We start from the raw sequence: 15,211 nt of genomic DNA, 5'->3' as shown, positions 1-15,211 counted from the left end.
ATATGATCAGAAATAACATCAAAAAGAGTGCAGTCTTGTGATGAAGGAGAGCGATATAGAACAAAGAGAAAGGCAATAGAGTGAAGTGGTGCTAAACGAAAGCACATGAAAGAATAGTCTGTGGATTCAAACTTAGTTTCACGACAAATAGGTGAATTCTTAAGAATGTAAATGCCCAGGCCAAGCATGGACTATTGAGTCTTTACGAATTAAAGGAAGATAACGATTAACACTAAGATCACAAGATGAGACAGCTAAACTCAAATGAAAAAGCAAAACCCATGCATTGAGTCAAGAAGATCCAGCATTCAACATCCTAAACTGGAAACAATGTATTAAAAATAAATCTGTGCCAGCCTAATAGATGAAGAAGGGGTGCAAGGCTGGTCAACAGATAGAATCTGTTAACCCCTTAAGAATATCAGTAAAAAACTTAAACATCAGTAAAAAAAAAGAGGACAAGAAACTGCATAAACTTCTATCCAACAGCAGATTGCTCAGGAGCCAAGTCAATTCCTCAGGAATAACTTAAAATCACTGATTTCTGATGAATATACAAATTACAAAGGGAGAGACTCTAACAAATCTATAACTAGCATTAATGTAAAATGTGAAAACATATTTTTAGGTGATTATTAGATTTCATACAAACTTACCAGATTTTTATTTCTCAATGGCTAAAATACTATTTAAAATATAAAGTGTGTTTACATATTCTTCTTATTTTATTATTACATATTCTTCTTATTTTATTTATTAATTATTAAGGTTCACTTAGAAGACCATCACATAGCACCATGAAAGAGCATTTAACCACGAAGCCAGCATTGAACCATGATCCTCTCCGTTCTCTAAACTGAACTATAACCACTGCGCCATGGCTGCTATTTAATACTAATAATTCTGCTAATTTAATTCTTGATTACAAACAAATCTTTTATTTTTTAAAACATCAATATATCTAATATAATTACATAATAGTTTCACTAAACAACAGATTTTTTTCTTTTTATTAAACATACTACATTTAAACTTGATAATGTCAAAATTTACAGTATACTTCACAATATATTTTATAATTAATTAAACTTTATGTTAAAAAATACTTATAACATTTTAAAAAATGTCAAAAACCTTTGCCATCAGTTTTAGCTGCCTCTGTCAGATGTCTTATAGACCTAAATTTAAAATGCAGATATCAATATATGATACAATGCTTATATTAAGTAATTTTTAACAAGTTTCATAATAATTAAACTTCATACCACACAACTGGAAGCAATATGGCTCCACAACAAACCAGATCAACAAAGATTGTAATTCTCGAGTAAACTTGCAATGTCAAGAAAAAATTATTAATACAAGCTGTGTCAGGTAATTAAAAATTAATAATACAATAAATAATGTTCATAACTTCTATATATGAACTTTGAATTATGTACTCTAACTTAAAACTTTTCCTATATACATACATACATATTTATATATATATATATATATATATATATATATATATATATATATATATATATATATATATATATATATATATATATATATATATATATATATATACAGTGAGCAAAAAAATTAATCATGCAGCCAATAGAAATTAATACAAATGCATTTTTCTCAAAAAGTATAAACTTTTTTGAAAAACTAATTTCACCAAAAGATAGCGCTTAAAAAATACATTAAAAATCATGTTTGAAAATAAAAAATTTGAATTTGTTATATCTAAAAAAATAAAGAACTAACTTTATTGAAAATTCCTGACAAAAAAATTAATCATGCAACAAGAAAATTCGAATGGTAAGTATCAAAAATTATATTATATTTAATTATATTATCTATTTATATTAATTTAAACTATATATTTATATTAATAAACTTTCCAGCAATGACCAGCATTGAAAATATAAAATCTAAAAGAAGCTACACATCTCATTCGATCGGACTTCGTGCACAAGTAATTGCGTTATGGCAAGATGGCCAAAGCCAAAGATCAATAGCTAAAACGCTATGTATATCGCCTGCAACCGTTTTGCAAGCCAAATCCATCGAGGAAAAGTTTAAAAAAGTTGGAAACCTTGAAAATACTGCGCATCAAGATCAATCTTTGATCAAAAGATTTGAAAATAATCCAAGATCTTCAACAACAGCAGCAGCAAAAGAGTTGGAGGAGAGTTTTGAATTGTCTCTCACACCGCAAATAATTAGAAATCGCTTGCATGAAGCGAATTTACATGGACGAACACCACGCAACAAGCCATATATAAGCCCAATCAATAGAAAGAAGCGGCTCGAATGGGCAAAAAAGTACGTGGATAAGCCACAAGAGTTCTGGGACTGATTTGAGTCATTTGGTCTGACAAGTCGAAATTCAATTTATTTGGCTCTGATGGAGCTGTAAAGATATGGAGGAAGCCAGGAGAAGAGCTTCAATTGAAGTGTTTGAATGCCACAGTTAAACACGGTGGCAGTAATATTATGGTCTGGGGATGTATGGCAGCGAGCAGAGTCGGGAAATTGGCATTTATTGATCAGAGAATGGATCAATATTTATATAAATCAATTTTGCAAGATAATTTAAGTTCATCTGGAGAAACTGTCGGGTTGAAAGATAATTTTATCTTTTAACACGACAATGATCCCAAGCATACGGCTCGTTCGGTCGTCGATTATTTAAAAGTTTAAGGGTTCAAAATGCTCGAATGGGTTGCTCAATCACCAGACCCAATCGAGCATCTTTGGGCTCACGTCGAGAAAAAATTAAAAAACCGGCGAATTTCGGAGAAAGCCGATCTGAAAAATTTAATTTAAGTTTTTGGTCAGATATCGGGTCAGATATTACCAGAAACTTGGTAAATTCAATGCGTAGACATTGTTTAGCCGTCATTCAATCAAATGGTGGACCTACGTGTTATTAATTTTCTTTATTTTTAATTTAATTTAATTTTTTAAATTATGCATGTTTAATTTTTTTGCCTTTTTTTGATTTTTCATTTCTTTTGTAATTTTTCGTAACTTATATTATTATTTTGTAATTTTTTAGTTCCTTTTTCGATAAATTCATATATAAATTTTAATTATTTGATATAAAAAGCATAAATTTTAACTTAATTTAGTTTAAATTCAGTTTTAAAAAGTTTTTACTATGGTGCACGATTAATTTTTTTTGTTCACTGTATGTATGTGTATATATATATATATATATATATATATATATATATATATATATGTATATATATATATATATATATATATATATATATATATATATATATATATATATATATATGCGGTAGTGGTGTAGTGGTAAGAGTGCTCGCTTCATAAGCGAGAGGTTCGGAGTTCGACTCCCACCACGTCCCTGGAAGTACCGCGCTCAACTTAGTTTCTCCGCGCAGCGGCCTTGCTCGGAAAGGTTCGTGTTTCGGAGTTAAAGAGTTGAGAGAGGGTTGTACCACGAATAACAAATTAAAAAAAAAAAAAAAAAAAATAGAGTAGCCTCCTCGACTGTAGTGGCCCCCCTCGGGCCTTGGAAAGGTGAATAATCTAAAAAAAAAAAAAAAAAAAAAAAAATATAACTTTATATATATATACTGTGTATAACTTTATATATATATATATATATACTGTATATAACTTAATATATATATATTGTATAAAACTTTTTATATATATATATATATATATATATATATACATATATACAGTTTCATTTACTGCTATAGTCGATAATGTTAACTCAAGAGTGCGAGGGATCTCGATTAATAACCAATGCCTTTCTAGCATTATAGTATACCAAGCTACTTTAAGTTCTGGAGATCCTTAATTCTAAGATAAAGTTTATTTCGGTATAAGTGAAAACACATTTAAATTAAGATATGCCAACCATCTTAAGTCTTTCAATTCACCTAAATATAAAAATGACACTGAACTTTCCAAAGAAATATGGAAGCTTAAATCGAAAAATATAAAACCTGTTGTTAAATGGAAAATAATAGCACAATGTAAGCCCTACAACCAAACATCAAAAGTTTGTAATCTTTGTCTCTGCGAGAAATTTCATATACTATCATATAAGGGAGAAAACTTACTTAATAAAAGATATGAAATAATATCAAAGTGCCAGCATTCAAAGAAATTTTTACTATCCTTTTTCAACACTGGGGACTAAAACCTTTGATGTCATTTTGTTTTTGTTTTGTTTTGTTTTTGTAACGTCAGAACTCGTTTCACCGTAATTTTAATTTGTAAATTTTTAAACGGTTTTTAAGTGACGAAATATACAATGGCTGATAATTGCCGAAAGGCATGAAATTCAGAGTTCCATCAATAGTTGTTTTTATTCATTTTATATAAATAAATAAATATTGCTCTATTATTTAATAATATTGAGCACTCTTAAACGCACAAGAGTATTATTATTATTATATCATAATAATACATTATCTATTTTGTATATATATGTGTGTGTGTGTATATATATATATATATATATATATATATATATATATATATATATATATATATATATATATATATATATATATATATATATATATATATATATAAATATAAATATATATATATATATATATATATATATATATATATAAAATAAGCATAAAAACATGCAGTATGAGATTATTTGTTTCTTTTTTTTTTTTTAATAATGGAAAAAAATTAATTGAATTGCTGGTTTAGATGAGCACTCTGATGTCACACTAAAATAGCCTGCTGCCGGGGGCTTTGGTACATACATTGACTGACAAATAGCCTGACTTGCAGCGGAGTACTGTAATTTTTTGCATCAAATAAGTTTTTGAAAAGATATCCAGTTTTGATATGATGCATTTCCTTCTTCAGAAGAATCAATAATAATCTGAGCAACATTTGTAATTACCTAAAAAAAGAGAAAAAATTTGAAAATTTAACTTATTATTTTAACTATATGAGTTACTACATGTTAAATATTTATTTGTTGAATACCTTTTAACTATGAGTTATTTTATGTTAAATATTTACTTGATGAATACCTTTTAACTATATGAGTTATGTTATGTTAATATTTTCTTGTTGAATACCTTTTAACTATATGAGTTATGTTATGTTAAATATTTACTTGTTAAATACCTTTTAACTATATGAATTATGTTATGTTAAATATTTACTTGTTGAATACCTTTTAACTATATGAATTACGTTATGTTAAATATTTACTTGTTGAATACCTTTTAACTATATGAGTGACTACATGTTAAATATTTACTTGTTGAATACCTTTTACCTTTTGTACAGTTATTAATAAGGCAACTAACAATTGCATATTGTATATTATCAATGCATATTTTTTTTCCAGTAGCATTTAATAAATGTGAGTAGGATATTTGTTATTGAAACAAATATCCAACTTGCATTTATTAAATGCCACTGGAAAATGTTTTACTTGAGTAGGCAGAACCCTAATGTTAAACCCCTGGTTCAAACAAGTATAATTATTAAGTAAATTTGATTTGATTTGCAATATAATAACTTTTTACTATTTTGCAATAATTGGAATGTTTTTGTGGGTTTATCTGTTTCACTTGTAAAAAAAATTTTTAATTTAATAAAGCTTTATAAAATTTCAATATAAAAAAATTTTAATAACAATTTTTATTTTTAAATTTAATTTAAATAAGGTTTGTGTTTTTATTTTAACATTTTCGAGAAATTTATAAAGATGTAGATATTATTATTAGATATTATAGATAAAGGTAGATTTGTTAGATATGCCAAAAGTAAAGCAATCCATATCGAGTAAATTGTGAGAGAATATCCTTCAGTATAAATTTTATTTTGCAAATTGTGTGATCAATTTGTTTCAGCAGAGAAAATATTTACTGCTAAACAACACCTACGAAGTGTAAATCATATTGAAATATGGAGTGTTAATTCTGCGGCAGCTTTAACACAGAAACTAATTGGGAGACAAGCAGTTCTATCAGATATTTGCAATTTGCTCACAACTTGTGTTTCATGACTTGTGTGGCGCCTGACTCACCACTATATAAAATTCGCAACAAATATATCATAGATTGCTTACTAAAGTATAAGGTAAAAAAAGTACTTTCTGAAACCACTCTTTTCCAATCTCATGTTAAATAACTATATAAATTTTGCATTAAAACCATTTTAAAAAAAATTATTATTTGTAGATCACAATTGAAGAAACAACTGATGCTTCTAGAAGATGATTATCAACTGATGCTTCTGGAAGATGCATATGTTGTTATCGAAGTACTGCATCAAGAGCAAGAATTTGCATAACAAAAATTTGTATTGAAATTTGCTGAGCTTGGAGAAAGCATAGCACTTAAGATTCTTGGAGAATATTTTGACAAAAATATTATTTTGTTTATTGTTTTTAATGCTGCACCATATATATTAAAAGCAGCTCGAGTAATACAAACATTTTACCGCAAAATAAAACACTTAACTTGTCTTTCTCGTGGACTACACAGAGTATGCAAACAAATACAAAACATTTATCAATAAAGCATAAGCAAATATTGATCTATATAGCATAAGCAAATATTGGTCCACTTAATCAAAAAATAAAATAAGTATTTTAAAAAGCTCCATTAAGAGTAAAAGTTTTTAAATGTTTACAACCAAGCCTTGCTTTACCACCACAACCTTAATAAGATGGTAAACTTGGATTGATGCAAATATTATGCAGACTATTTTGAAAAAATTACGCAAATGCATTAGATGAATAGGAAGTAGTTTCAATTAAAATCTCATAAGAGATATCTGCTGACCTGTCAATAAGAGTTGATATACATTTCATCAAATTATGGATTTCTTGAATTAACAATTAAAAAACTGGAATCTTATGTGGAACCACTTTATACACAAATTTGTTTATAGTCACAGAGCTGTTACTGGTGCTGTTAATACAATGTTAAGTATAGACAAAGAGAAAGCGAATTCAATTAAAAATAAATTAAAACATGCAATTGAAAAAACTATGGTTTTGATATATTAAAGAAAATTTCCTTAGAGCTATGCAGATTATTAATTAATCCAACACAAAATTATACTATTGCAGAAACCTTAGCTTTCAAATATGTCCCAATAACATCTGTAGATGTTAAATGAAGCTTCTCTATTTGTTAAATGAAGCTTCTCTATAAAGAAATACATTTTGTTACATAAGTTAATTGTTTTTACAAATAAAATTATTTTCGATGCTTATTACAATGCTAAAATAAAATAATGCAAATAACTAATTTTCTATTATTAGGTAAACCATGAAAAGAACTTTTATAAAGCATATTTTTATATTTTAAGTGCTTATAATTGGTTTTTCAGGACATAATTTAGGCGTTTTTAAAAAAAATTTTAGAGCATACTTTTGGTTGCCCTATATATTGTTTGAACCAGTGGTTTAACTTTAGGGTAATGTTCTGCCTACTCAAGTAAAACATTTTTTTATATTTTACTTAAGCCAACCACTATGATTATTTGAAGTCCAGTACCATTTTTATTTTTTATTAGCAAATTTTATCAAGCTCATAACATTTATGAAACATGTTGAGCAATTCACAATTCTGAAAAAAAAAGTTAAATAAAATTTTTAAAAAGAATAGCATTTTATTATTTTAACCTTTTGATTTCTTTTTAAAATTTTTAATTTTACTTACAATAAAGTGAAGTTAAATTTATTTTAAGTATAAATAACGCGTAGCATTTTTTTTTGTGTGAAAATAAACAGAACTATTAAGTACATTATAAATAATGCATAACATTTTATTTTTGTTAAAATAAACAGTTAAAATAAATAAAATAAACTATTAGGATGAATAAAATCAAAACAAAAATAATTTTCAAAATAATTTAATTATGGTTTAAATGATAGTTTACATTTTCTGAAAAGTTTGCCCAGTCTTACTAAACCTTTGTGAACTCTTTTGAAAATAGTGAACCCTTTTAAAATATCATGATTTGTTCAAATTTAAATTGTAAAAAAAGTTAAAAATAAAATATTATGTGCAAGAGCATTAATGATTAATTATTAATGATTTCAGTTTATATTTTTATTTAAACCATTGAGTTCACACTTGTTAATAAACTGATGCTAATGACTTTATTAATAATAAATAAAATGATTATTTAACCTGCAGTGGTATAATAATAACAAAAAGCTTCTTCTCTTTACTTGAAAGAACATGTTTTATAAAAAAATATCCAGTACCAATCAAAACAATTGTGGTAAACATTAAAGCTCCTTTCAACCTAAAAGAAAGGTTGTTCAAAATATAAACATGAAATGAATTTGTAAATATATATCTACAAATGAGAAAAAAAGGTATGAACAAAAGAGACAAAAGATATAAACAAAAGAGACAAAAGTACCACACAAAAGAGGAAGTACCATATGAATATACAAAAGAAACAAAAAATACATACAAATGAATAATATAGTATAGTATAGCCCAAGTTTGAACATGAAATCCTTCTTTTCCAGTTTTGAAGAAATTTATCTAAAACACATCAACAATTGATTATTATAAGAAAACAAGCAAATATAAAATATTTATTAAAAATATTATGAAAAAAATAAAATAAAAAGGTTTATCTATTTGATAAGTAAGTCCTAGACAAATGTTTGGAAAATTGTTTTTTAGAATACCTCTAACCATAAAACCTCAAAATGTACCTTGAGCTTTGGTAGAACCAAAAACAAAAAGTTCTAAGCCTTTACATTTTGAAGGTAGTTTGTAGTATTCATGTAGTATTTGGATTTGGATTATTTGGAGTATTGTTTGTTTAAATGATTTTCATAAAAATTTTTTTTATCTAATCATAGTATTTAGGTACAAATTGTTTCAGACAAAAAAAAATTATGTAGAACTTAAATTAATAGTTTAAATTTTTAAAATTTTTTAAAAAGAAATATAATTACAGCATGAAAAGCCACAGCAACTGCTTTAAGATATACAACTATTGCCATTAACCAATGGATTTTAAAAGTCCATTTTCTAAAAATAAACACACAATGTTTTTTATTGTAACTTTTTAAAATTTAAATTAAACTTTTTACTAACTTCTATAGAGCTATAGAGTAAAATAGAAATATAAAATATGTTTAGAAAAAGCGTAAAAAAAAAAGTTCTAAAAATTTCATGTTTACAAAAATAATTAGAAAATTAAAAATTTTTAAAATATTTTTTGCCATTATACATATAATTCACATATAGTTCATTGTTCACTATTAATACTTGAAGGCTTCAAATTATGTTTATAAGTTTCCAACCTCATATAGTTTTTTCTGCATAGCTTACAAAGTCATAAACAAGCAGCTTGCAGAAAATACTTTCTGATAAAAAAGCAAGTGTCCTCTTAACCTTTTTTGTATTTTCCTCATTAGTATTCTCTCATTACTAAATATTTTTGAATAATAAAAGGCATTTGACATCCATTTTGACGATTAGAACCAGCATAATAAACTATTATGTTCTCTGGAGAAAAATGGAAAAAAAAAAAACGTAATTGCTGTATCATAAACAAGTGCAACAACTCATATTTTTAATTGACAATTATAAGTTAAACTAAATGTTGTGTTTCTTAATTACCCCTTATGATGTCTAAATTACAAATTTCATGTTCTTATTATAAATCTAAAAAAATATTTTTTAAAAGTTTTAACAACTAAGATTTCGAATCAAAAAGTTGTAAGATAAAAAAAGCCTCTACTATTAATAGTAACTAGTAAATACGAACTTAAGTAATTATAAACTACTTAAGAAAAGGGGACCGGCTCTAGTTTGTACGAAAGTATTAATTTGTCAAAGTTTGTTTAACTTTAAAGTTTACCACACGATTTTTGTAACTTTTTGGTGGAAGGCTTTGGAGCTTAAAGCACTTTGCCAATTTTTCTCTCCTACTACTAAAAAAAAACTAAACAGCTAAAAGCTCCTCACTTTCGAAATTCTAAAAAATTCTATTTCTAGCTTCTTTTATTCTGTTTACTGATCTTGCTCTATGAAATGATATTTTAGAAAATGTAATCTTATTGCTCTGTAATGTTTTAGAAAGTGTAATTCCTCAGTAACATTTTAAAGTGTAATTCCTCAGTAACATTTTAAAGTGTAATTCCTCAGTAACATTTTAAAGTGTAATTCCTCAGTAACATTTTAAAGTGTAATTCCTCAGTAACATTTTAAAGTGTAATTCCTCAGTAACATTTTAAAGTGTAATTCCTCAGTAACATTTTAAAGTGTAATTCCCCAGTAGCAATTTAAAGTGTAATTCCTCAGTAATATTTTAAAGTGTAATTCCTCAGTAACATCTAAAGAAAATTTAGAGCCAACATCAACATCATCATTAATGGTGAAGTAAAATTTAGGTTTTGGTTATTGCTTCTGAAACAAATTCTTTTTTTTTTTGTCTATCATAGTTCAATGCTTGATTTGATGTAGCTCATTTTTAGCAAGTATTTTGTTTATTCATGCCATTTAATTCACTTGGGTAAATTGTTATTGGTATTCTAGAAACTTCAAACCACTAGGTCAATATTACTATATAAAAAATTTTCACTTTTATTCTGTTCCTGGGTTGAAAGTGTGTTTTCCTAACCCGTTAGGAAACCACTTTCAAACATAAAGGAAATCACTGTTATTCCAGAAAAACTTTGCTTTTGTGACCAGGACAATGATAATTTGAAAAATCATGTGTTTTCTAGAAAAAAAAAGTTCTAAGCCTTTTTTCAAAAACAAAAAGTTCTAAGCCTTTACATTTTGAAGGTAGTTTGATAGAAAAACATACTTCCCTCACCAGAAAGACATAAAAGATTTAATTAGAGACCTCAGGCTTACAAAAAAATAGTTTACAAGTCACGGATCTGAGGAAGCGGCTTTAAAGAATCTCCAACTTCTATATTCATCACGATAGGCTGTGCTTCTGTAACGATGTTGCTGATCTATTCCAGACTATAGGTATCGCATGTAATCCTATTGAATGGCGCCTACTCATAGACTATTTATCCCAGAGCCTCAAATACTAATTCACTCTCAACTAAAAGCAACCACTATTAAGTTGGAAGATACTAGAAAACAAAGAATATCATCAATATTATCTCTTGATTCCACTAGCTACATTCTACCTGATAAAACCAACAAACTGGTTGATCCATTGCCTGACATTTGTTTCACTCCAGCTTTTGTATCTGAAGTGATTTCCTGCTTAGTCTCTTCTACAGCTTGTCGTCTGGACAACATACCTGTTATAGTCTTGCAGAAGTGTTCTCCGGAGTGTCATCTATACTTTTAAAACTATTTAATAAGAGCCTATCAGAGCCTTGTTTTCCAGCCTACTGGAAAGCAGCTTCTGTTATCCCGATCTGACTGGTTTAACTACCGTCCCAGTAGTCTTCTTCTTATCATAAGCAAGGTTTTTGAGTCTTTAATTAACAAACACTTAACCTCTCTTAATAACTTACACTCTGATCACCAATATGAATTTCGGATCTTCTCCTTCTACTACCGATTTTTTAACGGTAATAACCAATAGATTTTATTGTGCATTAGATAAATGTGGAGAGGTTAAGGCTATCGCTCTTGATATTTATAAAGCTTTTGATAAAATTTGGCATACTGGTCTTTCTTTCTTAGTCAAGATGCAAAAATGCATTGTAAACATAGTTGGACCTGCTCTTGCAGCCAACCTCTAACCATTATCACACAGTCATAATGTTGCTTCTCTTTCTCTTTTCTATAAATACTATAATGGGCACTGTTCTAAAGAGCTAGCGTCTCTTGGACCATCTACTAAATTCATTCTCGTGTTACTCGTCATTCTATTAAGTCATATGCTTTTACTGTAACTGTTCTTACGTGCTCTAATTTTTCTTCCCTAGTTTTTTCCCTCGAACATCAGTTCTTTGAAATTCCTTTCCTTTATCTTGTTTTCCTAAATCATATAACTTGCAATCTTTTAAGTCGTCTGCCAATCATAATCTTGCTCTATAAACTTCATAGTTTTTATTCCAGTAACTTCCAACTCTAATAGTAGTTGCATGCAGCCTTGTTGGAAGTGAAGATGAAAAAAAAAAAGCAAATCCAACAAGGCAGCAGGATATGGGACATACAGTCTTGGTTTACTTGTTACCAATAGCTTGGTGATTGTGATGGTCTTAATCTGATCTGGAATAATTGAAGAAGTGAATTCAGTTGGCAATACTTGAAAACATTGAAGAGGAGAGTTTAGAATAGCATAAGAAAAAAACATTACTTCTAAAGAAATACTGGAAATTAAGTTGAACCTATGTTATATACACTAGCTAGACAATTATGCAGAGTTTGGATCTAAAAACATGAGTTTTAAACATAAATTGAGTTTTTTAAGGGAATTAATATGTCTTTGTGGTTTACAATTAAAGTTGAACACAAGTTTACTGAAGGACCAAGACATATTCTTTACTAGTTTAACCTTCTGAAACATTAATTAAATGTAGAAATAGTAGAGATTGTAATGCAAACATGTTCAGCCTGGTATGCTTTTTATGAGTTCATCATACAGACGCTTGCCCTTCATAAAGAATGTAAAGAAAAGAACAGCATAAAGTTAATTGTGAAAATCAGAGGTCCTGATTAAGAAAAACTTAATGCTGGTAATAAAAATGATAAATCATTCCAAAAATCAACCATTATGCAACAATGCTTAAACAGCCAACTAGATTATATCTAATGAGAATAATCTTACTTATGATCTGACAACAGAAAAAGTAAAACAAAACATTTCAGCCTATAAATAATGAGAGTCAGCCTTTTATTGGGCAGTCAATTGAAAGAAGAGTTTAACATTTGTTCATCATGTTCTCATAAAAGTTCATCATGTTCTCATAAAAGAGAAATGATTTTATAAGAGGGCAAGACTTATTCAGACAGTCGATGTCTACTAATTGATCAAAAGAGATTTAATTTTAATAAAAGGAATGTAAATTTTGTTTTCTTAAAAAAAAAAATTGTTAGATTCCCATTATAAAAATATTAAAGGAAAAAAATAAACAAAAGATAAAGTAAATGGTTATAAATGTCAAATGGAAAGTATTATAAATGTTATTAATAAAAATGATACAAACTAATCGATAAACTCCTATTCTGAATCCTACTCAAAAATTAAATTTTTATTCAAAATTTAAAAAAATCTAATCGCATAGAAACAAACCTTTTACCTAAATGTTCTTAAATAAATGCTCCATATTATTGCTGCTACAAAAAACAAAAAACTCATAAAACCAAACATTATTGGCAAGGGAATCTAAAGAAAAGAAAGTTAAAACAAAAACTAATAAAACTCTTTATAGTTCAAAACAGATACAATTAAAAAAAAAACATTAACTTCAGCAGTGAAGCAAAACAGGGAATTGGTGAATAAAAAATTAACAAAAGTTTAACTTTTTGTTCAACAAATAAATTGTAATTAATTATTTTCAATGGTCAGATACCTCTCCTGCTGCAAGAAATGTTCCAACATTATATTCAATCATGTGAACCTAATAGTTAAAAAAATATTTTTAAAAATTCAAGAAAGTAGTTTATAACATCATGATAAAAATCAAAATATATTTAAAGTATTTATGCATAAATAAATCTTAAATTATTCTTATGCATAAATCATTTGTAAAAAAAAATCATATAGAATATGTATAATATGAAATTGATATCGAATATACAGTATATATATCTTAATATACATTACATATATGTCCTCTGGTAACAAAGATAAAATATTTTAATATGCTTCCTGTGCAAATTAATCAAATAATGAATTTAAAACAATCCCTATCACACCGGAGTTTTTAATTTTAACATTTAAGTTTATTTTGGTAATATATTTTATCAGGTAAAGTTAAAGGACTTACAACAATCCCCACCACACTAGAGGTTTTATTTTGATCATTTAATTTTATTTTGATAATATATTTTATCAGGTAGAGTTCACAAATTTAAAACAATCCCCATCACACCAGAGATTTTAATTTTACCATAAACATTAAGTTTATTTTAGTAATACATTTTATCAGGTAAAGTTAAAGGATTAACAACACTACACATCACTCCAGAGGTATTAATTTTAATATTTAACGTTTCTTTGTAATATATTTTATCAGTTATGGAATTTTTGAAAGTTTGTTGTTTTATCAATACTAGCTAATTTTTTTCAAAATAAATTTTTTTAATTAAAGTCTTTTAAGAAAAGACTTTAATTAAATAATAAAATATCTACTATCATATTTTAATTCATAGTAGATACTTTATTATTATCCATATATATCTATATAATAATGCTGAACTTGAAAAGTTCTGAAAAACAGAAAAAAAATAAGATCATATTTTCAGAACAGCTACTGTATTTGTTTTGAAAACTTCATCCAACTAAATGAATATGGTATAAAATAATATACTTTTTCAATACTTTTTTGTATTTAAATAAACAACTTTCTGTATTCTTTTTAAACAATGTAACACATAACACTTCCAATAAGGCTGCAAGCAAACACAAATAAAGTTGTAAGTTAACAGAAAACAAAGAAGAGCAAAAATGATATTGTTCAAAAACTATAAACTATATAAATCAGGAAAACAAGACTTTGGAGAATATAAAATGAATATAAAAGCATTGATATTTGAGAAGAAAAGCAGTGATGTTTGAGAAGAAAAGCATTGATGTTTGAGAAGAAAAGCATTGATGTTTGAGAAGAAAAGCATTGATGTTTGAGAAGAAAAGCATTGATGTTTGAGAAGAAAAGCATTAATGTTTGAGAAGAAAAGCATTGATGTTTGAAAAGCAAAGCATTGATGTTTGAGAAGAAAAGCCTAGATAAATAATAAAAGTTTTTAAATGAAAAGTTGAAAAAAGTGATAAAAGTTGGTTGATGAAACAAGTAATAAAAGTTTGAGCAGCAATCAATGTAGTATTTATAAAAAAAAGAGAGAGATTCAACCTTATGACAAAGGAAAAAAAGCTCAAGCTTGACAGGTCCAACAACATTAAAGGAATGGCTGCATTAGCAGATGCTAGAATTGAAAGATAATGTTATCCACCTAGGGCAACTATAATACTGTAATTAGAATAAAATGATTCAATAAATTAAAAAAATTTATCAGATATATATCTGGGAAAATTATTAATGAATATGAAGCAAACCTAGAGG

The 15,211-nt window shown here is 27.0% G+C and overlaps 1 protein-coding gene across 1 annotated transcript in view; it reads right to left on the bottom strand.

Annotated features, from left to right (window-relative positions):
- LOC101239878 (protein GPR107) overlaps positions 1-15,211 on the bottom strand; it is an 89,266-nt gene that overhangs the window by 19,303 nt on the left and 54,752 nt on the right. The window contains exons 7-14 of the mRNA XM_065790995.1: positions 13,502-13,549; positions 13,229-13,314; positions 8,960-9,035; positions 8,464-8,537; positions 8,172-8,289; positions 4,844-4,912; positions 1,266-1,327; positions 1,135-1,178 (exon numbers count right to left, since the gene is read on the bottom strand). Coding sequence (XP_065647067.1) covers positions 1,135-1,178; positions 1,266-1,327; positions 4,844-4,912; positions 8,172-8,289; positions 8,464-8,537; positions 8,960-9,035; positions 13,229-13,314; positions 13,502-13,549 — 577 coding nt within the window. The remainder of the gene's footprint in view (positions 1-1,134; positions 1,179-1,265; positions 1,328-4,843; positions 4,913-8,171; positions 8,290-8,463; positions 8,538-8,959; positions 9,036-13,228; positions 13,315-13,501; positions 13,550-15,211) is intronic.

The sequence above is a fragment of the Hydra vulgaris genome, chromosome 02 (genome assembly GCF_038396675.1).
Source record: "Hydra vulgaris chromosome 02, alternate assembly HydraT2T_AEP".
NCBI lineage: Eukaryota > Metazoa > Cnidaria > Hydrozoa > Anthoathecata > Hydridae > Hydra > Hydra vulgaris.
The sequence above is the reverse complement of the archived record's forward strand: the minus strand, read 5'-3'. Positions and strand labels throughout refer to the sequence as shown.